Source organism: Lissotriton helveticus, chromosome 9 (genome assembly GCF_964261635.1).
Source record: "Lissotriton helveticus chromosome 9, aLisHel1.1, whole genome shotgun sequence".
NCBI lineage: Eukaryota > Metazoa > Chordata > Amphibia > Caudata > Salamandridae > Lissotriton > Lissotriton helveticus.
The window spans coordinates 907,668,082-907,694,196 of record NC_136070.1 but is presented as its reverse complement, the minus strand read 5'-3'; the positions used below and the strand labels follow the sequence as shown (position 1 = coordinate 907,694,196).

Below are 26,115 nucleotides of genomic sequence, written 5' to 3'. Positions count from 1 at the left end.
ATTTTTCTTCCTACACACCTTTTCATAGTGGCCCAAGATGCCGCAGTGCAGGCACTTGGCTCGGAACGCAGGACATCTTCGATCGCGCGCGTCGTGGGACCAACTGCCGCACCTGTAGCACGATTTCTTGCCCTCATTGCCTGCTTGCTTTCCTTGCCATCTGTTGGTTCCTCTGGCCACTGGGTCTTTGCCTCTCTGGTCCTTTCGGTGGTCTGCCTCTTGTATCCTGTTCACCATCGTAGGAGGTGCTACCTCTTTCTTGGTCGCCTCAGCACATCTCCTTGCGAGTTCCGCCCTTTTTACGATGACCATTACATCTTTGAGTGTGGTGTCGCCGCTTGCCCATAGCTTGTCCTGGACATTTGTGCTTGTGGTATGCATCACAATCTGGTCCTTTATAAATTCGTCTTCCCACAATGCGTATTTGCACAGGGCAGCTAACTTCCTCAAGGCCGCCACATACTCCTCAATATTTTCTCCAGCCCGTTGTCTTCTCTGCTGGAAGTTAAACCTGTCCACTGATACACAGATAGTGGGGCGATAACGTTCATCCAGATCTTCCAATGCATGTGCATATACATCCTTGTCGGCGTCATCCCTCTTTTTGGGCACTAGGCTCTTGTAAATCCTGAGACCCTCTGGTCCCAGGTTCAGTAATAGGATCCGTTTCTTCCTTTGGGGGGTGAAAGCCTCTTCATTCTCATCCTCCAGGACCCCTATGAAATTCTCGATGTATTCTTTCCAGTCCTCCCATTTCATCAGGGGGTCCCCTGGTTTCGGTAGGAATTGCACCGGCGCAATCGCATAGCCTGCTGGCGTGCTCATTCTCACCTCTCTGGTCGCTGTCGCTTTGACGTCTCTGCTAGTGGGACTTCCTGGGGTGATGTCCCTTATCTCTGTGTTGGTATCTTCCTGGGGACTCTCAGTGCTAGTCCCCGCCTCCTCCTCTTTGGTAGCCAGCGCTGTTTCTCCCAGGCACGGTGTGGTGGGAAGGTTGGCACCGTGGGTATCTCCTGTGGGGCGTGCTGCTGCCTATCCGGCCACTTCGCCGCCTCTCAGTGGTATATGGCTCTGCCACGCTCCTCAGCTTGTCTGGTGGCCCAGCTGTGCCCTCCTTTATGCCCTCCGCTGTGTGGACTGTGTGGGGCAGCTCTGCATCATGCTGTTGTCGCATATATATATATATATGGGTAGCCTACCCTGCTGCTGTCCACGTGGGGGTCCGTTTTTTTTTTCTTTGGGAAGGTCAGCTGGGGCCTCCCGTCCTCGTCGCCACTGTAATGTTGCTGCTTTAATAACCAGCGGACTGCTTAAATAGGTTCAGGTAAGTATATTTATTATTTAAACAAGCTCAACAGTGAGGAGCGCCGGCCGGCGCTGCCGTTACTTCTAGTCTCTCGGCGCGCAATGGCCAACATGGCCGCCGCACGTCACGTCTGACGTGACGTGCATAAACTAGAATGCATACTCTACAGAATCTAGCTGTGAATGCAGGCAATACTGTCGTTAAGCATGCATTCTTAAAAATGTTCGTATGGCTAGTAAACCTAACCATGCCTACCGATCAGCTGAAACGTCTGCCCGCAATTTCTATATTTGAAACCCAGCGTCACTAGTGTTTCTGAGCATTAAGCTCTTGTGGAAAACAACCTGTGTAATGTCAATGACAAATGAAAAACAATATAAAACGAGACCAATGTAAAAACCCATTTTAACTGTGCTTCACCAGAGCATATCACTACACTTGTGCAACTCTCACCGTTCGTGAAGAGCAGACTTCACCTGTCTTTTTGCAGCGCTTCCACTCCTCAATGTATCTGTAGTAATAAAAACGTGTTGGTATGAGTCACAACGAGGCATACTAATGCTCCCCTAATTTAAACTATTCCGAATTTCTTTAATGTTTACATACCGAATGATTCTAACTTAAATGCGGCTCTCGTTCTCCAGCGTTACTGCCCGCCGAAACTGCCGACCGTGGTATCGCGTCAACCTTACCCATAATGCTTCGCGAATTTAAAGGGACCTGTAGTGCACCGCTCTTGTCGAAAATCGGCAATAAACTTTATTGAGAAACTCGTAGGGAGACACGCGACTTGATTCCCACATATTAAAGGTCATCATGATATAGTATACACTGAACTTCAGTAAAAATACATTTGTTGTAACCTAACTGAAGTTAGGTCTCTCAGTGACACCTCATTCAGAGTCTGCCTTTCGCCCATTTCATGGCAGTGGAAGGGGCTTTCAACCACATCAGCCATACTCGGGCCATCGTCCTGCCACGGAGCCGCGGCGAGGCAGTGTCCTGGTGAGGAAGAAACTTTGATATTTTTGTGACTATAGGTACACCTTCCCTCCCATTTTGAAGGCTCATGGGGAATTATCTGGGCGATATAGGAAACCCATTCAGCAATATACCTTCTGGGGTATAGTATACTGTGCATGTTAAATTTATGTGCACCACTTAGTTAGGATTATATATAAATACACAGCTGTTTTGATTTGAGTGTAGAAGGGATCTCTTCTATGTCCTGATGAGAAGCCCGCACTGCTCATTAAAGCATAGTATCTCCATCTCATTCCCCACTTTTAACGATACCAGCTCAAAGGAACATTAAAAAAAGTTTTCCTCTAAACCAGGTATTTTTTAATTTTTCACCATTCATTCCCTTCTGACCCTTCCACTCACACTCCTACACCACACGTAGTATTGTTTTTCATAACCAGTGCACCCACGTAGTCGTAGGTCATAGCACGCCCCGTACCTCAGCGGGGCAGGAAGACCCAGATGATGAAGCATGCCACCTTTTGGTTGGTGAGGGGTATTTAAACAACGCTGTGTGCTTTCCACCATTGTAGGAGACACACGTAGTCTGGAGGAACACTTCTATACTCTCCCATAAGGGTGAATCCCTTTGTTTATTGACAATTTCCATTCCTCGCAAATAATAATGAGGTAGGTCGTACATTATGACCCACTATGTTGGCTATAATCACAGCCATGGTGGCCTGCTGGGGTCAGCAGATGACTATGTCTGTGATTGCTATTAAATAAATAAATCTTTTCTTTTTTAAATGCAACATGTTCCCTAAAGGAATGTTTATGAAACTTTGTTCTTTAAGATTAGGCAGTTGTCCATGAAATGACCGCCTACTCTTCTAAAAAAACAAAAAAATCACAATTCACAAAATGGAAGGGGTTCTTTGGGACCACTTTATGTTTGAATATGGGTTACCACCTCCTCAAAGTTAGTGGTAAATTATTAATGTTTTTCTAACATATTTCAGTCGTAAAAACATATCTTAAGGAATCAGCATTTGGAACGAATGCCCTCAAAACCCCCTCCCAAATAGCAATCCCTTAATGTCTCCTAAACCCATGTAACGATTCGGAAAACCTTTTCTGAATCATATAATGTGTTTAGTACACTGAGAAAAGTGTTTTAGTGGTAGCGAACCCTCACGTTTACAGAATCTAAGAGTTTGCAGCCGGTAAGACTCTTTGTACATGGGACCCCTCGACGCTTGAGTGGGGCTTGTCTATGGAAACAGAACACTTACACCCATTTAGTTTAGGAAATTTCTTTACAGTGATCCACCTTTCTGGAAAGATGGCTTTACTTTCATTTTTAAGAAATTAGTTGCTGAACTGTCCATAGCAGTAATACCAGCAGGCAAGGAAGTTATTTGCTTAATTTATTGCAATTAAAGCACAGGTTTAAAATCATTACTTTCTTTTATCACGTTTATTCTTCTGCTACTCGATGTTGTTTAAAAATTAAAAAACTCTTACAAGCATATGTTGCTGACATATGGAAAATGTTTGGAGAAGATTTGAACATTTTGAAACTGTCACCAGTTTTACAGAATTGTAATACTTAGGGGGTCATTCGGCCATCAGATCTCGCACCAGCCGAGACGGTCAGGTTTTCATGGAACGGCAACCGCAAATGTAGTTTATTATCCCTTCCCCTTCAATTTTCAGCTAGGTGGAAGGTGTCTGGCGTTATATCGTCCCCGGTTCGACGATATAACGCCAGACATCTTCCACCTCTCGGCTGGTACGAGATCTGATGGCCGAATGAGGTTGTGAAGACTAATTTGTCCATATGCAGTGGCCTTAAAATATAAGATGCCCTGAAGAAATTGCCAGAGTTTCCGTTGGCAATGAAACATGTCGGCAAGTAAAGTGGTATTGGTTGGATAGGTAGCAACCTTATCTACTTTTTTTTTAACCTCCACACCCAACGCAAGAGACAGAATAAAATTGCATATCTGTGTTGGTGTGTGTTTTTACATGTTCTTTGACACTTTTGGTTACCTTGTGGTTTTCCTCCACTGTATTTTTTCACAAAACTCTTCCTTTTGTGGTTTTTTGGACACTCTTTTTCTTTGAGCTTGATGGTGCCAATGATGAGAACAGGGCAATCCTGGTGAGTACCTGCCAGGTTCCCATTGGTGGTGCGTCCGTGAGGTGCCATCTTGCATGCACACACTTGTTCTAATCTTTCTACATCACAGCTTGACACTTGTGTGTGTGGTTTATTTGTTAGCTCACAACTGAATTTTACTTGTTTGGGAACTAGGCGATTTGTTCAAATGAGGCACAAATCCAGGTTATACCGACTACCCCGAGCATTAAACAAAGGGGAGTAAGTTTTGTAATGATAATACAATAAATGGTGTACCTAAAGAAAGGATAAATCTGTAAATGCCTTTAAAGTCTAGGTCTTCTTTTGTATTTGTTACATTGTGAGTGGAGGGCGACCTATGACTAGCTTTTCCCTCTAAGCTCCTGTTTGTTTTGAATTCCTCACAAAGATGCCTCCCTTGCTGCAAAGGAATGAAAACTGGTTTTAATCTGTGATGGATGTACTTGATCCTTTAGCCTACATTGGAGCAGTTTAAAGGAATACCTGTTAGGAGAAACATTCTGTTACACAGGCATATTCTAATCAGCAAATGCATGTTGATTAAATACAATACGGTCCCATTGCACCCTACTACCTTAACTTGACTACATTGCATCCCAGTTTTGCCACAAATTCATCCCAATCGCCAGTGCTTAATTTGTAAATAAATAAGTGCCAGGGCTCTCGTCAGGAGACCACTGCAGCTTGCAACGCAACATTGCCCCTGCTGTCTTGCCAGTGATAGCAACAGCACACCTACTAACCATCACACTCCTTCAAGTGTGACAATTCAGACTATTCCAGGCTCCCAGAGCTATAAGGACGGCTTGGGCAGCAGATAATATTTATTTTCAATGTATATTGGATTAATAATTGGCTGTTGTGATCATCTGAGACAGCGCCACCTTGTGTCAGACTGTCACAAGCTTCGGTGTTGACAAATAAGTGACGGTGCCGAGTACCGGAAACAACCTGCTCAAAATAAGCACTGCCAATCGCACCACTAAACCCTGATGGTCTGGACACGCCCTAACTTCTCAGTGTTGGCTACTCTCTCTCTTTTTTTTGCTACCTCGCCTTGCCAGACTTTTGTTGCCCTAACTTTGTTTTCCACCCATCAATTGTTTTATTTTCCTCAGTGCAACTCCAAAAGTGTGACTGGTATTGCCAGACTTGGGCACCACATTCACCGTTCCATAGGAATCAGCTATGCCTCACTGCCGCGGCCTAAACAGAACCTAAGCGGGTTGGCGCTGCTTGTGTTCCCATCTGGAGGGGACCTGACTTGGCAGTATGGGCTGAGCTGTTATTGTTGGAGCAGGACCAACCCTATTTGCATATGGCTGATCCCTGTCTAGAGTGAAAAAATGGGCAAAAAACACGACGGTCTGGGATGCGGCCCTGAGTATAACTAGTGGCTCAAATTAATTCACACATTCCTCCTATCACTTTTTTTTTATTTCTCCTTAAGTAGGCTTGCGGAATTTCTACTGTTCACCTGAGCACTCAGCTTGGAGAGTTGTCCCTCGTTCCATTTTACTTCCTGTAGGTTTTGAGTGCGGTAAAAGGGATGCACTGCCATCTACCGACAAAGAGTGGTAACAGCATACAAAGACGATGTGCCCAACGGAACACAGAAATGCTTATAAACTTACATTTGCCTCAGGATTTATTGGACATCTGGGGAAAAAAGTTAAATTGAAGCTTTCAGGCAGAAAAGTGTGTGCTTGAAATAGTAGTTTCCCGCATGTTTATTTGGTGATAGGCGTACAGGTTTTTTGAGATAAGTTATACCGAGAGTACATCTATCGTTTTAATTATGTTTCTCTCTGTAGAGTGCTGACGTAGTTTAGAGTTTCTGGGCAGTAAGGGCAATTCCTTTGAGGAAAACATTTTTTGCAGACTTGAACACAGTATTTTGTTTCCGACCACAAAAATGCTTTTCCACACGTACAAAACACAAATTGTGATTCGGTAATACCTTACCGAATCACAATTTGTGTTTGCGATTTGGTGTTTGGAAGGGGGGGGGGGGGGTTAGGGCTTCCCTTCCAAATACTAAATCTGAATAGGATGTAGGAATGTCTTGCAAACTAATTACGGTCGCAAAACATTCATATTTTATTTTACCGGCACCTTGAAGGAGGTGGTAACCCATTCGTAAATGAGAGGAGGTCCCCAGGGGACTCCATCCCCATTGAGAATGGAAAACAAATATTTTTTTAAGAGCAAACGGCAAAGTTTATGGTTCCTTTTTAAATGCTGCATTTAAAAAAAAAAAAAAAGATGGCTATTTAAAAAGCAATGACAGACAGGGTGGTCTGCTGACCGCCGCAGGCCACCATCCCTTTGATGGCTACAATTCCTAATGGGTCGCAAATTGCGACCTAGCTTATTAATGTGAGTGAGATAGGTCTATTTGCAACGCACTAGGAATCTCTAATGAAACTCAGAAGAATGTCATACATTAGGGGTACCGATTTCCTAATTCCTAATGTTGGTACATCTTACCCAGAATTCCTCATTTTGGAAGAGAGGCTTGTTTGTAAAAACAATGTTAACAACATGATTAATGCCATACTTGTATTTTTTTTTTTAACCTATCTTACAAAGTTGGGTACTGTGTAGAGAGTTTAATTGCCTTTACACAGAGGAGGCATGCATATCACTTTACCTGGTCTTATTTAGACTTGTATGAATATCTGAATTATAAATAATTCGTGTCATTACTTTCTGTTGCCACAGTTTCAAGAAGACTGTAAAATGTCAATTTTCACAACATTTATTTTAGTTTTCTTTATGCCTGTCTTTTTCCTGTCATTAATTTTCTCTCGAGTATAGTATAGTGCTCCTGGAAACATTTCCAGGGTGGACGTGCTGAAGCAACCCTCTTGGTGAGGCTCCTAAGAACAGCAATTCTTAGACCGTAAAAAAATTCTAAACTAATCACACATCTACAAAGTATTACCGGGTGAGCGGAAGGCTTTGATACCGATTGAATTGATTTTGTTTAATTAATGAATGAATGGGCCATGCACTGAAGTTCATTATGTCGGTGAAAGGGGTCTGAGTGAGGATAACTTAAAGTGGAAGGGCAGTACTCTTCTTGTACAGCAGTAATGTGAAAATACTGTAACTCAGTTAATTTGGGATGAGTGGGACTCCATTAAGCTGAAGAGGTTGGTTATGTGCAGCACTGTGGTGTGTGAAGTTGATGTGGAGAGTGCAGTGATGTGAGACTCAGTGGCATAATGATGGGATTCCCCTGCAGACTGTGATAAGGGGCCCCTGAGTCCCACGTATTTTCATTGGCCTTAGGCTGATGGGGGTCCCCCTAAAGGATTATGGGGGCTTGAAGAGTTTGGGAGAACCCAGGCAACGCAGGGGCTGTATGGGCCTGCATTATGCCCCTGCCTGGCTCATTGTCTCTAACCCTCAGTCTGCTCTGTACTGCTCTCTATTACCTCTGTTAGGATTCTCTTTTAGCCTGGCTGGGCCCAATCACACTGACTGTTGCCTAGGAGGCTTTTTGCCGGTGAGGTGAAATACATCCATCAGCACTTGCAGCAATAAGATAATCTTGCAAGTTTTCACTTTTTCCTTTCAGCTGGGTAAGAGTCAGATTCAGAAAAGGGGGTGGTGATGAACAGAGTGTCTGAATTAAGCAGACCACTCTTACCCAGTCCAAAGATCAGGGCTTGATCCATCACCGTTATTTAGCTCACTGCCCCTTCCCAGCTCAGAACCTGGCTATATGCAAATTAGTCTGTCCCTGGCCCAGTACATCATGGGAACAGGGCAGACCAAACTACCAAGCCAATTCTTCACCAGAAAGGAGACAAGCTTCTGGGGACCGGTTTCTGCCATTTCAGGCGTCGTCGGCCCGGCTTGCTTGAATCCTGATGGAGCAGTGAGCAAGGGACTCATGTCTGAGTATACCCTTCCACGCTTATGGTGGACAAACATGATTCAGAAGGCATTCTCAAGCTGTTGTTTACATTACACTCATAGTGCAGTGAGGGCCGATGGGGCCCCATGACGTGGAAGCCTGTGGGCCCCTGGTAAGAATGAGTAGGACTCCATTAATGTGTATAAGGGTATTTATGTTCAGTGCGGTAGTGTGTGAGGTTAATGTGGGGAGTGCAGTGATAGAAGAATGAGTGGGACTCCATTCAAGTGTATGAGGTTGTTTAAGGGAGGTTCTGTGGTGTGTGAAGTTGATGTGGGGAGTGCAGTGTTAGAAGAATGAGTGGGACTCCATTGAAGTGTATGAGGTTGTTTAAGGGAGGTTCTGTGGTGTGTGAAGTTGATGTGGGGAGTGCAGTGTTAGAAGAATGAGTGGGACTCCATTGAAGTGTATGAGGTTGTTTAAGGAAGGTTCTGTGGTGTGTGAAGTTGATGTGGGGAGTGCAGTGTTAGAAGAATGAGTGTGACTCCTGAAAGGGCCGGGCCCATAAGTTTTAGATCTGTTCTAGAGTCACACTTCGATGGTTCTTTTTTGCAGCATATGAGCATAGAGGGGAGAAAATCGTTAACAAGATAATCAATTCATTAAGGAATTTCTCTAACACATAGTAACCGCAGACTACTACGCAAGGTTAGTTATTTTATTACAAAGTCAAGAATAACTCTATATAAAGACACCTCAAGATGAGAGTGTAGAAATACATTGGAATCAACGTAAAGCTAAATCTGTGGGTAAAGTTGAGTCAGTGCAACATGCACAAGACGATTAACTTTAGGAATAGAATGCAGAGGATCAAAAAGCATGAGTCCAAATTTCCCTGCATCGAGGTTGATAGCACCTTAAAGATATAGGACCTCTTCAAAGTAGTGTACAACTTAATGACTTCACCTCAGCTCATGCATGACATCAGACTGGCTATGAAGGTGAACGTCTTGTTGTACTTCTTGAACTCTTTACATCCTCGGAGCAAAATTGGTAATCTAGAAATACTGATTCAACTTGAAACATTTCAGGAAAAAGTTCCCATTACTCACACCCCCACCAGGAAGGGGCTTCTGTTTTGCATTGATTATGTAATTTGTTGACTTTGGAACCGCTCACACCTAGGGCTCTTAACCTAGGGCATGTATATCATATATCCTTTAAAGCTGATGGTGCATATTTACTGCTCCTACTTTATAGCAGAGCCCGTATTATGCCTGCACTAATAAAACTGTAGATGTTGCCGGCGTAGGGTAAGTAGATTTTAAAAATAAAAACCAGGGCATTCTACAAACATCAAAATAGGACTACAGTTTTGCAGGGACCAATGGGCACAGACTGACTTAAGTTACAACACTCACCAATACAAAAAACGGACAGTGAGGCATTGAGGGGAATTAAATGCAACTTTTACATTGTTTTCTGCAAGGGGCTGTTGACTAGTTCTGCACTGGAAAACATGAAAACTTGCCTGTCTCTGTATTCATTGAACCCACTTTGAAAACAAGTACATTTCCTCAGGGCCGTACGGGGAACCGAAACCGGACCTGGCAAACTGCTCGGCTGGCCCCCGTTGGAGGTGAGGAGGGGGTGCAGCCGAGCTGTTTGCTAGGGCCGGTTTCGACTGATTATGTTACTGGGGCTGATATTGCTGGCCCCCGGTGACAAAAACGTCGGGAGGTGCCCAAAACCGTCCCTCACCCTGGTGGCCCACTGGGGAAAAGCCCGGTGCCCGCTACGGCCAGTCCGGCCCTGCATTTCCTACATTTACAAATATATGCTGGGACAGTGAAAAAAAGTAACCATCCCAGCAAATCCGGGCCACCTGGCCACCCTCTGTCAGTGGCAAAATAGATCAGATGAAGGGCTTTGGTGCTTGGCACTTCATACCTATACCCCAGAGGCAGGCAACCTACCTCCTTTGCTCTCATTTTGTGAATAAGATCTGACCTTACTATCAGCTTAGCAGGGCCTGTGCTGATTCAGATCACAAATTCCCACAAAGAACGACCCATTGAACTGTTCTGTTGCTGAATATTCATCCCTTCTACTCTGCTGCTTTTGGGGCAGTGCTTAATGTGCATAAGTGTCAGGACCAAAGTTTTGTTCAAAATCCCACAGCAGCTTGACTCCACCTCATGCGTTTTATCTTTAAACATGCTCTTCGCCCATTGATCTCACTCCTGCAGATTCCTGCTTTCTCCCTTTGTCACAGGTTTCCCGTCCATCTCTTCCTCCTTCATTCTCCCTTGTGTGGTTTCCCTCTCTTGCTCAATATCTGATGAGGTAAAATAAGTTCCAGGACCCACCAATGAGCTTCGGTTGGCCCCACCAGCAATCACCGGATAAGATTAAACACTGCTTTGGAGTCATCTATCTATTTCAAAGCCATCCAGAAGTGACAATCTGGGGGAGATTCTCCAATATTTTGCACTGCGTTAGTATCACAGACCAGCACAAAAAGTTTTTTTCCTGATTCACTCTCCAGTGCAACACGTGTATTGCACTGGAAAGTACCCAAAAGTAACGCATTCCTTTGCAGCAAGGGGGCGTTCCATGGGTGGTACATGGACATTAAGAGGTGTGGCGCCGCGGCCAGGGCGACTGACGCTGGAATCTGGGGACCACGGTTCGATCCCCAGCTCCGGCGGCAGGTTAGCCCAGCACCATGTGACTCTGGGCAATAGCTCGCTTAATCTTCCCGACGGCCCCCCAGCGCCTAGAGACCCTTACGGGTGATTGTGCGCTTTACAAATGTGGACTTTACTTTACTTTACATTCCCATGCAACAACCCATTTGTATTCAAGCTAAACCCTATCTACTAACACTGGTAGACAGAGTTTAGCGCAAAACATTAACACTGAAAAGCAAATGTTAAAAGGAGAAATGTTTTAATTTCTCCTTTCTTTTCCGACTTTGCATGTGTAATGAACTGTACAGCACACATACAAAGTAGGAAAAGCTTTTTCACTTGTCTAGCCATAATACTTTGAGTACAAAACCTATGGTAGACTCAGGCACACACCCTAGCGCTATGGCTCTAAGGTGTGTGACTTGGGCCACAGCAGCTGAAATCAGCACTAGGGAGAGGGGAGGCGAGTGCCATATCTCTGTGAATATGGCGCAGTCCTGCTCACTCCCTTTCACGCAATGCAGCACAGCATTTTTGGCTTCTACGCTTTGTCTTCTCACGAGCACATAAAATACGCCTATTCGTGACTTAGCCTAACACTACTTTTTGCTACGTATTTCGTTCATCTTGATAGTGACTGCACACAAAAAAATGTGCAATGACAGGATGTATAACATGAGCCTTTTTTTATCCTCGATTTTCCAGGTGATGAGGAGGAAGAGGATGATGGCCGGGAAGAGCGGCTTCCCTCCTGCTTTGATTACGTCATGCATTTCCTCACCGTCTTCTGGAAGGTGCTCTTCGCCTTTGTGCCACCAACGGAATATGGTAATGGCTGGGCCTGCTTCTGGGTCTGCATCACCATCATCGGCCTGCTCACCGCACTCATCGGAGACCTCGCCTCCCACTTCGGCTGCACCGTAGGGCTGAAGGATTCCGTCACTGCTGTGGTCTTCGTCGCTTTGGGAACCTCCATACCAGGTAATGGCCCAAAGTAGAGTTTCAGGATGGAAAAGTGATAGTAGTAGTGCAGCTTGATGGGTAGTTGTGGTTATTGAAATGTCAATTGACTAAAATATTTCCCCTTACTATTTTTAGAACCCGTTGAAAACTGTGTCTCTGACAAAATGTCCCACCTTTCCAGTTCAGTAAAATATTGTGGTTATAGCTGGTAGCCAGGGCCACTGGAATTATGCAATTGTGCCGCCATGTTTTTTCCACTGAATTGGAGATTTGCCACATAATCCATCATGTGCTGCATGATCTGCAGATTTGAACAAAAACAACTTTTTGTTTCTAGCTCAAACGGTTCAAAAGTTACTAAAGACACAGTGACACATGTTGCTGCACAGAGGAAGGCCCTTTGCAAACGGTGACTGGTCATCTTTCTGTTTTTTATTGCTATATTTTGGTGTTAAACTGGTACTAATGAGGTGCCACCAATGACCGCACAGTGTAAGCAAGCATTGGCAAAGCCAATAGGTCTTGGCAATCCGAGAGTTATTGACGTTGTCATTGTTAGTCTACAAACTCCCTGGCCCCTTCAATACTCGCACACTCGGACAGAGGTAAGCTATGATAACGACCTCCAACAGATGGGCACAGCACACACATACACAGACATGCACACAATGATAGTTACACTCACCCTCTCACAGTGAGGCATGTTGAAAGATGCCCCTCCCCTTCCTCTTCTAAACGCATGCTGAGACAGAGGTAGGCACACTGACTGGTGCGCACACACATACTAAGGCGCGCAGCAGCCCTCCCTCTCGGACACGGAAAAGCCCTCGGGTCCAAGTAGGTGTGCTGTCGCGCCGCTCGCACTGGAGTAATTGGGAGCCATGGATTGGCGGAACTGAGTGTGAGTAGAGTTCAGAGAGGCATGGGGAGGAGAGCAACGAGATGAGCAGCCAGGCAGAGAAGCGCTAAAGTCCAGAGGAGAGAGGCAGAAAGAGAGTGTGGAGGCTCCCAGGAGCAGGAACATAGCTTCAGGGGGGAATTTGGGGTGTTACACCCCCTTAAAAATAAAATTCTGTAGTAAATAGTAGGGTACACCTGCTTTCTGTTGAGTATGGTGGGGTGTCTGTCAGATTTCACCTGGGGTTTTCACTTACACACAGACTAAAACACGCACACACTCGCTCTCTTGTCTCTGTTTTGAAGTTCTTACAAAAAGAACAATCCTCTGATGAGAGGTGGATGAAGGACCATAGGGATATGCACAAAGCCCATCAGAACTGCATGTAAAGTGTCAAGAAGACGAATATGAGCAGGAAGAGTATTCGGGTCACTGCTACTACGTCCCTCAGGACCAATATCAGCAGCACTATCAAGAAGAGGTGGTTTGCATGCCCTCCACACTGCTCACTAACTTGAAAGTTATGTTATCAGACTACAAGAAGCATTTCCCTCCATCTTCTGCTATCGCAGCACCCACCACTCCATCACTGCCACCGGTGTCTATTCCACAATCTACCGCATGGCACAATATACTCTTGCTACCTACTTCTGTTCACCTTTCACCGCAAACTGCTTCGCTTCAGGACCGAGCGACTTCTGATGATGATCATGAGGAGTGAGAGTTAGGGTAACCACACCAAGATGCGATGATTACCATTTCCCACACCATCATCTCCCTCTCCAATTCCTATTGATTCACCACACGTGGATATTGGTGGGTTCCACAATTTACTAGAGCGAGTAGCTAAGAGATTTGACTTATCTATGCCTTCTACCCAAAACAGACTTCTTCCTTTACGATTTTAAGGAACCATTCAGGAAAACCGTAAGAGTTACGCCCATCATTAATAACATCGGGGAGGAGGGCTTGAACGTTACGAAGACTTCGGCCACAGTCACTGCGGTCCTCCCCATCAGGAGAAAAAGTGCCACGCTCCAGAGGATGCTCCTGCTTGTCTCACCGGGCAACCAAAACCTGATTCAGTCAACTCTCAGGCAGCACAACGCAGGTCATAAAAAACCTCAGTCCCAATCACAGCACCTCCAGACAAAGAAGGCCGGCACTTTGAGAATGTTGGGAAGAGGTTCTCTTCTGTGTCGGCCCTCACTGTAAGGGCAGAGAGTTCTCTCGCAGTTCTTGGCTGATACGACTGCCAGATGTGTTCCTATCTTTCCTTTTTCCTGGATCAGCTTCCTAACCAGAGTAAATCAGAGGCCAAAAAGATTCTTCAGGAAGAAGAGCGCACATCGTTGAAAGTCATTGATTGTGCGATGGACATTGCCACAACTGCCTTTAGACTGCTGGCAGGTGCAGCTGTTTTAGACAGCTGGGGCTAGCTTAAAGCTACTTCATTCTGCCCTGAGGTCCAAAACAAGTTTCTGAACCTTCCTTTTGATGGAGAAGCCCTGCTCAGCAAACGCGTTGATGAGGAAATACAATCTTAAGGATGCTCCAGTTACGTAAGGTGCTCTTTTGAGTCACCGGAGGGAAAGGCTTTCCATCCTATAGAAGAGGGTACCAGCCGTATCAGTACCCTGCTTACTCCTCTACATCTCAGCCCTATTGTCACCAGTGCACTCAATGTCAGCCGCCGTCAGCAGCTTACAACCGGTCTTCTGCAAGAGGTACAGAAGGGCATTGGAACAAGTATTCAGCTCATCACCAAAGATCACCGTCAGGCTCAAGCTATTCCTCATTCCTCACAGATAAAGTTAGGGGCAAAATATCTACTTATCTTCATCGTTGGCAGGCTATAACTACAGACGAATGGGTTCTCAACCTTATTCAATTTTGCCATACCCTAGAATTTCTTCAAATTCCATCTCCCACTCCACCTCGGCCATCTGTTCCAAAACATCTACAGCTCCTCCATTTAGAGGTTTTTTGCAATGTTGGAGAAGAGAGCAATAAAACCAATTCCTGCATCATAACCAGGGAAGAGGTTCTATTCCCGTTTCTTTTTGGTCCGCAAAAAGTTCAGGCAATTGCGACCTATAACAGACTTGAGAAATCTCAACATCTACCTGAAGGAACAGTCCTTCTACATGGTCTCCTTGCAGGAGACTCTAATGCTCTTGATCCCAGGAGATTACATGTCCACCCTCAACCTCCAGGATGGATGCGCATTTTGATATTCACATCCACCCATCTCCCAGGAAATTCCTTAAATTTACAATAGTCAGGAGCCATTATCAATTCAGAGTCCTCCCTTTTGGCCTCAAATGTGCCCCCCAAATATTCACAAAGTGCTTAGCTCCAGTGGCAGCCTTTCTCAGCAAACAAATATGCCAAGTGTTCCCTTATTTGGACAATTGGTTGGTCAAGGCGTCATCCATGTATGCAGCTCAAGCATCCACCGCAGCCTGCACAACGCTGTTCATGGAATTAGGCTGTATCCTGAATCCAGAAAAGGTCAGTCTTGGATCCTTCAAAGACTATTACCTTCCTAGGAGCAACACTCGACAAAACGCAAAACAGAGCTTTCCCATCGGTCTAAAGACAAGAAAAACTAATATCAATAGCAGAACCTACACACAAAAAGACAGTCTCTTTCAGTTCACCATTACAAATCCCTCCTAGGGATGATGTCCTGCTGCATCCCTCTTGTTCCATTCGGTCAGTTAAGAATTCATCCTCTTCAAGAGAAACTAGACAAGCAGTGGCTTCACGCAGAGGGATCTTTCGATGATCTACTCACCGTCACCCCAGCCATGGTAAAAGCTATTTCATGAAGAAAACACTGTAACAATATTTCAGTCAGCCTCACCTTTCTAGTCCTGTCATCTCCTTTGGTCATCACTACTGACACCTCCCTCGACAGATGGGGAGTTATCCTTCAAGACTTACAACTAGGTGGCAAGTGTCAAAAGCTGCATCGCCTCCTTCACATCAACTTGTTAGGGATCAACGTGGTTCACTTGGCCTTATAAGCTTTCTTTCTTGCCAAGAATAATACCAAGAATAAAGAACTTTGCTGTGCTCATTCAGATGGACACCACAGTGCACTGCATCAACAATCAGGGTTGCATAAGATCACTCCTCCTATTCCAAGAGGAGCAGTGCATCTGGGAATTGGCAACTAAACATCTTCCTGGCAACCAGAACACCACAGCAGGCACTCTAAGCAGACTAGAGTCTTCGTGTCATGATTGGGAACTGGGTCAAGCCACTCTCGACAGCATCTTTCTCCGATGAGGCAAGCTGATTCTCGATCTTTTTCCATCACCCCAGAACAAGAAATGCTGGTTCTTCGCAAGCTGGCATCACCATCAGGGATCATGGGGAAATGCATATTTGATGGCATGTTCAGGCATCTTTACCTACGCCTTTCCTTCAATTCCTCTCCTACCAAGGCTGCTCATGAAGATGAAAGCCGAGCCCTGTAGGATGATCCTTATAGCTCCTTCCTGGCCGCTCCAACATTGGTTGATGGAACACCTCCTACTCTCTGAGAAACATCACATTCTCTTGAAATGGATTCCATCTCTCTTAACGATGTCCCAGGGCCAAGTGCGGCATCCGGATCCCAAATCACTTCATTTATCGGCTTGACTCTTGAGCGCAATGAGTTTACCCATTTGAACCTCCCTTCAGAATGCAGGGAAATACTGTCCAGTGCTCATGCGAGCAGTAATAACAAGACCTATTGGCTGAAGTGGAAATGCTTTGGCATTTGGTGCCAACAAGCTAATGTGCATCCTTTCTCTTCTTTACCTCGGGAGATTCTCCCTTATCTCCTGCACTTAGCTAAATCAGGATTGTCTCACACCTCCATCAAGGTCGACTTAGCAGCTATCTTACACTTTAGGAGTTCATCTACCTTTCCTTCCTTATGGTCATCTAGAAACGTTAACCCCCTCGCCGCTGTGCAAATTTGGCCACGGGTGTGGGGTGAGTGCGTCGCTTCCATGCTCGTGATGGAACCACGCCGTCATGAGTCACGGGTGGCATGTGCTCCTGACGGCGTGGTTCCGTCAAGGCCCCGCCCGCTAATTAATTCGCCCGCACGGCGGGGAATTAATGCCGCGTGGGCGGAGCGGCAGCTGCATGACGGAACCACGCCATCATGAGCACACGCCGCCCGTGGCTCATGACGGCGTGGTTCTGTCATAAGCACGGAACGGGTTAAGCAATTCTTCAAGGGACTATTTAGGGTCTATCCACCAGTCAGACCTCCCCCACCTCTCTGGCAGCTCAACATTGTCTTCTCACAGCTCCTGAAGCACCCATTCGAACCCATTCACAGAGCGGATCTCAAATTCATTTCTTTGAAGATAGCTCTACTCGTAGTATTGACATCTGCTAGGCGAGTGAGGGAAATTCAAGCTCTAACCATTCAGGAGCCTTTCCTCCAATTCAGAAACGATAGAGTGGTTCTTTAGACAAACCCTAAGTTCATTCCTGAAGTCCCTTCAGACTTTCATTTAAATGAGCCTCTCATCCTAAAGATATTCTTCCCAGATCCTTCCACTCCAGCTGAGAGAGCTCTCCATTCATTGGATGTCAACAGATGTTTGACGTTCTATTTGCAAATGGCCAGACGCTTATGTAAGTCTAATCAGCTCTTTGTGGCCTACAGAGCTCCTCAAAAGGGATTTCGTTATTTCAAACAGAGTATTGGTCCTTGTATTTCCAGCTCCATTTGCTATTGCCATCAAGCAGCAGGCAAGCCGTTACAGACATCTGTACACGCTCACTCTACCAGAACTGTTTCAGCCTCAGCAGCGCTGTTTGCTGGTGTGCCAAACCAGGACATCTGCTGTGCAGCTACTTGGAAGAATGCACACACCTTTACCAGGCATTGCTGTTTGGATTCTGCAGTTCACTATGAAACAGCAGTGAGTCAAACGGACTGCAACTTCTTTTCCAATGACGGTGACATTTCTCCTTAACCTCGCCATCCTTTTTTTTCTGGCTATGCAAATTTTTTCTTTCTACTCTTTCCTATTAGATGTATTTGTATATGTCTGGGTTTGCATATGATATATCTATGTATTCATGCTTTACATAAAAAAACAATGTGCTTCTTAACTGCTTTCTAATCTGATTTAAGCATGCAATTCTATGAAGGTTCCAATACTAGAGTAAACAAGCATTTGCAATGCATAAGGTCTCGCATTAGGAACATTTGAGCTATTGGTATTGTAAATGACAAACTTTTTATTTATGTGTTGGGTTTGAAAATAGGAAAAATAATAGTTTTGTCATTTACAATGCCAATAGTTATAACTTGTGACACCTATAGCATTTGTAATGCAATATGTGTTGTATTCACGTGACTTAAATGTATTGATATTACAAATAACAATGGCTTTTAATTTTTTTAATAATTAATACTTAAATAAAAGTTATTGTAATTTATAATGGCAATAGCTTAAACTTTTGTAAATAACTTTTGTGAAGAATATGTTCAGTGTATTTTATTGTGACGAAAATCCAAGAACAGAAGTGAAATATTAACATCTTTTTATGACATTTGGAATTAAGCTTGAAACATTGAGAGAACATATTTGAAGCAGTTGTTGTTGAATGGTTGCACAGATTGATGCTGTGGTGGTGCTGAGTGATGTTGTGGTGGCGACTAGTGATGCTGTGGCATTCAATGATCCTGTGGTAGCGCATAGTGATGTTGTTGTGCCCCTTAGTGATGCTGTGGTGGTGCTGAGTGATGCTGTGGTGATGCGATAGATAGAGTGAGTGGGATAGATAGATAGAGTGAGGGCGATAGATAGATAGAGGGCGATAGATAGAGTGAGGGAGGGCGATAGAGAGATTGAGTGAGCGAGATAGATAGATAGATAGATAGATTGATAGATAGATAGATAGATAGATAGATAGATAGATAGATAGATAGATAGAGTGATGGCGATAGATAGACAGAGAGTAAGGGCGATAGATAGATAGACAGATCGAGTGTATTTATTTTGCATTGAGCAGTGTAAGTATAAGGTGTGTAATTATATGGCACTGAGTGGTATTATGTGGAGTGTATTTACGTTGCATTGAGAAGCATGGAATTATATGGCGTTTAATTATGTGGCACTGAGTGGTATTGTGTGGAGTGTATGTTGTATTCAGTAGAGTGTAATTGTGTGGCGTGTAAGTATGTGGCACTGAGTGGTATTGTTTGGAGTGTATGTTGCATTGAGTGCAGTGTAAATATGTAGCATATAATTAAGTGGCACCGAGTGGTATTGTGTGGAGTGTGTGATGCATTCAGTAGAGTGTAATTATGTGGCGTGTAATTATGTGGCACTGAGCGGTATTTGGAGTACATGTTCCATTGAGTGCAGTGTAATTATGTGGCGTGTAATCATGTGGCACTGAGTGGTATTTGGAGTGTATGTTGCATTGAGTGCAGTGTAATTATATGGCGTGTAAGTATGTGGCACTGAGTGGTATTTGGAGCGTATGTTGCATTGAGTGCAGTGTAATAATGTGGCGTGGAACTATGTGGAACTGAGTGGTATTTGGAGTGTATGTTGCATTGAGTAGAGTGTAATTATGTTGCGTGTAATTATGTGGCACTGAGTGGTATTATGAGGAGTGTATGTTGTATTCAGTAGAGTTTAATTGTGTGGCTTGTAATTATATGGCACTGAGTGGTATTTTGTGGAGTGTGTTGCATTCAGTCAAGTGTAATTATGTGGTGTGTAATTATGTGGCACTGAGTGGTATTTGGAGTGTATGTTGCATTGAGTGCGGTGTAATTATGTGGCGTGTAATTATGTGGCACTGAGTGGTATTTGGAGTGTATGTTGCATTGAGTAGAGTGTAATTATGTTGCGTGTAATTATGTGGCACTGAGTGTTATTATGAGGAGTGTATATTGTATTCAGTAGAGTTTAATTGTGTGGCTTGTAATTATGTGGTACTGAGTGGTTTTGTGTGGAGTGTGCTGCATTCAGTCGAGTGTAATTATGTGGTGTGTAATTATGTGGCACTGAGTGGTATTTGGAGTGTATGTTGCATTGAGTGCAGTGTAATTATGTGGCATATAACTATGTGGCACTGAGTGGTATTTGGAGTGTATGTTGCATTGAGTGCAGTGTAATTATGTGGCACTGAGTGGTATTTGGAGTGTATGTTGCATTGAGTGCAGTGTAATTATGTGGCATATAACTATGTGGCACTGAGTGGTATTTGGATTGTATGTTGCATTGAGTGCAGTGTAATTATGTGGCATGTAATTATGTGGCGTGTAATTATGTAGCACAGAGTGGTATTTGGAGTGCATGTTGCAATGAGTGCACTGTAATTATGTGGCGTGTAATTATGTGGCACTGAGTGGTATTGTTTGGAGTGTATGTTGCATTGAGTGTAGTGTAATTATGTAACATAATTATGTGGCACTGAGTGGTATTGTGTGGAGTGTGTCTTGCATTCAGTAGAGTGTAATTATGTGGCACTGAGTGGTATTAGGAGTGTATGTTGCATTCAGTGCAGTGCAATTATGTGGCATGTAATTATGTGGCACTGAGTGGTATTGTGTGGAGTGTGTTGCATTCAGTAGAGTGTAATGATGTGGTGTGTAATTATGTGGCACCGAGTGGTATTTGGAGAGTATGTTGCATTGAGTGCAGTGTAATTATGTAGCATATAATTATGTGGCACTGAGTGGTATTGTGTTTTGCTATGCTATGCTTTGTTATGCTATGCTATGTTTTGTTATGCTATGCAAAGTTTTGTTGTGTTTTATTATGCTATGCTTTGTTTTGCTATGCTATGTTTTGTTATGCTATGTTTTGTTATGCTATGCTAAGCTTTGTTTTGTTATGCTATGCTGTGTTTTGTTGTGTTTTGCTATGTTTTGTTATGCTATGTGTTGTTGTGTTTTTTATGCTATGTTTTGTTATGTTATGTTATGTTATGCTATGGTTTGTTTTGCTATCCTATGCTTTTTTTTGTAATGCTATGCTATGTTTAGCTATCCTATGCTTTGTTTTGTTATGCTATGCTATGTTTTGTTATGCTATGTTTTGCTATGCTATGCTATGCCATGTTTTGTTATGCTATGCAATGTTTTGTTGTTTTTTATTATGCTATGCTTTGTTTTGCTATGCTATGTTTTGTTATGCTATGTTTTGTTATGCTATGCTATGCTATGCTAAGCTTTGTTTTGTTATGCTATGCTATGTTGTGTTTTGTTATGCTATGTTTTGTTATGCTAAGTTATGTTATGTTTTGATATGCTTTGTTATGCTATGTTTTGTTATGTATGCTGTGTTTTGTTATACTATGCTTTGTGTTTTGCTATGTTTTGTTATGCAATGCTTTGTTTTGTTATGCTATGTTTTATCTTATGATATGTTTTGTTGTGTATTATAATGCTATGTTTTGTTTTGCTATGCTTTGTTATGTTTTGTTATGCTATGTTTTGTTGTGTTTTGTTATGCTATGCTATGCTTTGTTGTGCTATGCTATTTCTTGTTTTGTTATGCTAGGTTTGGTTTTGCTATCCTATGCTTTGTTTTGTTATGCTATGCTATGTTTTGCTATGCTATGCTAGGTTTTGTTATGCTATGCTGGTGAGGGTGGGTGAGGGTGAGTGTGGGCGTGTGAGGGTTAGGGGGTGTGAGGGTGAGGGTGTGTGAGGGTGAGAGGGTCGTGAGGGTGAGTGAGGGAGGGTGAGGGTGTGAGGGTGTGAGGGTGAGGGGGTGTGAGGGTGAGTGGTGTGAGGGTGAGGGGTGTGAGGGTGAGTGAGGGAGGGTGAGGGTGTGAGGGTGTGAGGGTGAGGGTGTGTGAGGGTGGGGGTGTGAGGGTGAGGGGTGTGAGGGTGAGGGGTGTGAGGGTGAGGGGTGTGAGGGTGAGGGGGTGTGAGGGTGTGTGAGGGTGAGTGGGTGTGTGTGGGGGTGTGAAGGTGTGTGTGGGTGAGGGTGGGTGAGGGTGAGTGAGGGGGTGTGAAGGGGTGTGAGGGTGAGTGAGGGGGTGTGAGGGTGAGGGTGTGTGAGGGATAGAGGGCCGTGAGGGTGAGTGAGGGTGGGTGAGGGTGTGAGGGTGAGGGGGTGTGAGGGTGAGGGGGTGTGAGGTTGAGGGTTGTGAGGGTGAGTGAGGGTGTGAGGGTGAGGGGGTGTGAGGGTGTGAGGGTGAGGGTGTGTGAGGGTGAGGGGGTGTGAGGGTGGGTCAGAGTGTGAGGGTGGGTGAGGGTGAGTGAGGGTGTGTGAGGGTGAGAGGATGTGAGGGTATGTGATGGTGAGGAGGTGTGAGGGTGAGGGTGGGTGAAGGTGAGGGGGTGTGAGGGTGAGGGGTGTGAGGGTGAGGGGTGTGAGGGTGAGGGGGTGTGAGGGTGAGTGAGGGTGAGAGAGTTGTGAGGGGGGTGAGGGTGTGAGGGTGAGTGAGGGTGTGTGAGGGTGAGGGGATGAGGGGGTGAGGGTGAGTGAGGGTGAGGGAGGGTGAGGGTGTGTGAGGGTGAGGGGGTGTGAGGGTGGGTGAGGGTGTGAGGGTGGGTGAGGGTGAGGGTGTGAGGGTGAGTGGATGTGAGGGTGTGTGATGGTGAGGAGGGGTGACCAGAGACAGACAGAGGCCACTGGAGACAGTCAGAGAGCAGCCTAGACAGGGGAGAGAGAGCGGAGAGAGGGAAGAGAGAGCGGAGAGTGAGAGGGAAGAGAGAGTGGAGAGTGAGAGGGGAGAGAGAGTGGAGAGTGAGAGGGGGAGAGAGAGGGGAGAGAGAGGGGAGAGTGAGAGGGGAGAGTGAGAGGGGAGAGTGAGAGGGGAGAGTGAGAGGGGAGAGAGAGCGGAGAGTGCGAGGGGAGAGAGAGGGGAGGCGAGAGTGAGAGGGGAGAGAGAGTGGAGAGAGAGAGGGGAGAGAGAGCGGAGAGAGGGAAGAGAGAGCGGAGAGTGACGGGGAAGAGAGAGTGGAGAGTGAGAGGGGAGAGAGAGTGGAGAGTGAGAGGGGAGAGAGAGGGGAGAGTGAGAGGGGAGAGTGAGAGGGGAGAGAGAGCGGAGGGTGAGAGGGGAGAGAGTGGGGAGGAGAGAGTGAGAGGGAAGAGAGAGTGGAGAGTGAGAGGGGAGAGAGAGCGGAGAGAGGGGAGAGAGAGCGGAGAGAGGGAAGAGAGAGCGGAGAGTGAGAGGGAAGAGAGAGTGGAGAGTGAGAGGGGAGACAGAGCGGAGAGTGAGAGGGAAGAGAGAGCAGAGAGTGAGAGGGGAGAGAGGTCTGACACTGAGATTAGAGCGGAGAGTAAGGGGGGAGGTCTGACACACACTGAGACGAGAGTGAGAGAGGTCTGACACTGAGACGAGAGTGCAGGGATGGTGACAGCAGAGTGCGCTCTGACACAGAGGTGACAGGCGGGTGAGTGCGCCGGAGGTCGAGTCTCCGGCGATGGTCGGGGTCCGAGATGAGACAGAGGCCGGGACTCAGCAGTGCTGCGCTCTACCTGTTGCCATCTTCATATGAAAATGCCAATAAAGCGATTTAAACTGTAACATCAAATCCAAAGTATTACAAAGAAAGGCTGAGGATGATCACATTTTTTCCCAAATAAAGGCAGCAAGAATCATTACCAGTCTTATCAGTCTGATTATATAGTTGTGGCAAGAAGACATTGGGGTCATGTAGTTATTATGATGCCATTAATAATTACAAAAACACTGACTTTCACTAGCGGTTGATGTGGGGGAGAGAGATCAAAGCAAGCCTCGATCTCGGTTTTTTTCTAGGAGGGAGCATGAGCAGTATGGCTGCTTCATATGAAATGGACTATACAGGAACATGTGACTACTGCTATTATGACTGAGATGAATCTGTATGGCATCTTCTGTCAATGGCCACATTCCTTAACAGTTTAATAGTCCTGAAGGCAAGCCACTGAATCAAAGAACATAATTAGAACAAGATACAAGCAAACAGAGTGATATGGCCAGAAGCATACTGAAAAGAGTAAGACAGAGCAGGCACAGAACAGGCAGGGAGGGCTCGGGCACCCCTAGCAAGTAAGATACGGGAAAATAAAGGAGGCAAGGACAGCAGGCAGGGATCAAACGTAGATAACACAGAAGACAAGCGAGTTACAGGCACATCGACACATGAAAGGCATACAGAGCAGGGATGGTGTCATATGAACACAGAGCAGGCGGGTAGGGTGCGATCGGCATTGTATGGTTTAACTCACCGGCAGTCACCTCACTCAGCAGCAGCAGCATCGGTAGGAACGCCGTGGGGACGGCCATGCCCGGGATCCTTGCTCCAGTTTACAGTGCCTCCGCTGTGTCCTCCTCTCACCAGCAGACTCTGCTCCTTGGACGGCGGAAACAGACCCGCAGCGGCCTCGGTTTACAATCCTGGGAGCAGAAATGGAGCCGACTGGAACCAGCCAGCGCGCATGCGCGGACAGACGCCGAGGCAGGAGCGTGCACGTTGGCGTTCACAGACCTGAGTCGGCTCGTGCCCAGGTCTGGAGCGGCTCGTGCACAGCTCTGACTCCCTTGGGACCTAGCAAGGTGACTATAAGTCTCGTTGGCGGCAGCGCTTCGCGCTGCAACGCCAGCGAGACCTAAAAATAAGTTACTGACCTGCAACTGTAGTCCTGCAATATTGGAATCTTTCATAGATTCACATGCAACCCACCCTCCTCCCCAGAGGAATTCACCTTCCACTCTTTTTATCTGGATGTATCTCCTACATTCGGGCTTTGAAAATCTGAGGGACTGGAGCTTCTCTCTGGAGTGGTCTAGAGGGCAGGTTAACCTGATTGGTTCAAACCTATGTTTGGTCTCTTATTTACCAATGACTATGATATGTTATAAAACTATAGGGCCTAGGGCCTTTTTGGTCTATGTTTATCTTTGCATTGCTATTATAATGTACTGTGGGACTCCCATCTCAACGACGGGGAATGATTCAAGCATGTGAATCTGTGAAAGATTCCAATACTGTAGAACTACAATTACAGGTACGTAACTTATTTTCTTCCAATGCTCTGTGGTCTGAAGGTCAGTGAGCCCCCTGAAATATTTTGTAAGGGCATGCCAGAGCTGCATATTTTAGAAGAACTGTGAGTGATGCAAGTCATATTCTGCCTGTAGATCCAGGAAGGATTTCAGGGTAGTGCCTGACATGATGTCTCCCAGTGTCGAAATGTCTACAGTGTCCTATGATGAGAAGTGCTTCAGGGCTGTGACCTGCAGAACGCGGTTCCTTGCCACAGTGGGGTTTCTTTCATCAAGTGTCCCACCCACCCGAGGGTCCTATCTGTGTCTTTCCATATCTGAAGGGTTACTATCATTGTCAGCGGAAGATCAACTGGAGAGGTACCCCATGCAGCACACGTAGGAGGGGTATCTCCTGCATCACCCATTTTCGGTATTGTATGTGGGGTTGAGTATATTGCTTAACCACCATTTATTTATTACAATGAAATGGGAGGCCCTGTAGTTTGAAAGTATGTTTGGGGTCACAATGCCCCGTCATACGGGGATTTGTAACATTTAGTGAGGGCTATCCATGGTGTATGTTGGCACCACAGGAAGTTCTGCACCACAGAGTCTTGCAGAAGAAGGATGGAAGCGGGACTGCATAGTTCTGCAGCTGGTATAACTGACGGGGCAGGATAACCATCTTATATACAGCCAAGGGTCCGACTATAGAGAGCGGTAGTGTCTCCCAAAATCCAAAATCCCAGGACATTCACTGCAGGCAGGTGATGCTGGATGTTGCGTGCCGAGGCCTAATCAGGGTTATTAGTTACATATACTCCGAGGTATTGAAAGTCATTCTGAAGGATCTGTAGGCCGTCCACCCAACCAAGCGCCGATGAGGGGAACTCTCTAGGGTAAACTGAGGACTTGGCTTTGTTCACCGTAAGCCTAGTAAAGGCACCGAAGACTCCCAGGATTGGGAACACATGGGGACTGGACTCTTGAGGATCATTGAGTAATTTGAGTATGTCGTCCACAAATAGTGCAATCCTACCCTAGACCCGGAGGCCCACTCAAAACCCCTAACCAGGGCATCCACACTCAGCCACCTCACTAAGGTTTCGATCGCGATCATGAATAGCAATGGCGACAGGGCAGATCCCTGACTTATGCCACTAAATAGTGTGAATTGAGTGGAAAGCAAAACTCCCACCCTCACCCACGCCTAGAGATAAGCATATAGCAGTCATTTCCATTTGAGAAAGTTGGGACCAAACTTCAGTTTATGTAGTAGGCAGA

General features: G+C 45.5%; 1 protein-coding gene across 1 annotated transcript in view; it reads left to right on the top strand.

Moving 5' to 3' along the window:
- The window catches only part of LOC144781982 (sodium/calcium exchanger 2-like), a 1,191,301-nt gene that overhangs the window by 1,134,798 nt on the left and 30,388 nt on the right, over positions 1-26,115 (top strand). The window contains exon 9 of the mRNA XM_078661082.1: positions 11,703-11,978. Within this exon, the coding sequence (XP_078517208.1) occupies positions 11,703-11,978 (276 nt within the window). The remainder of the gene's footprint in view (positions 1-11,702; positions 11,979-26,115) is intronic.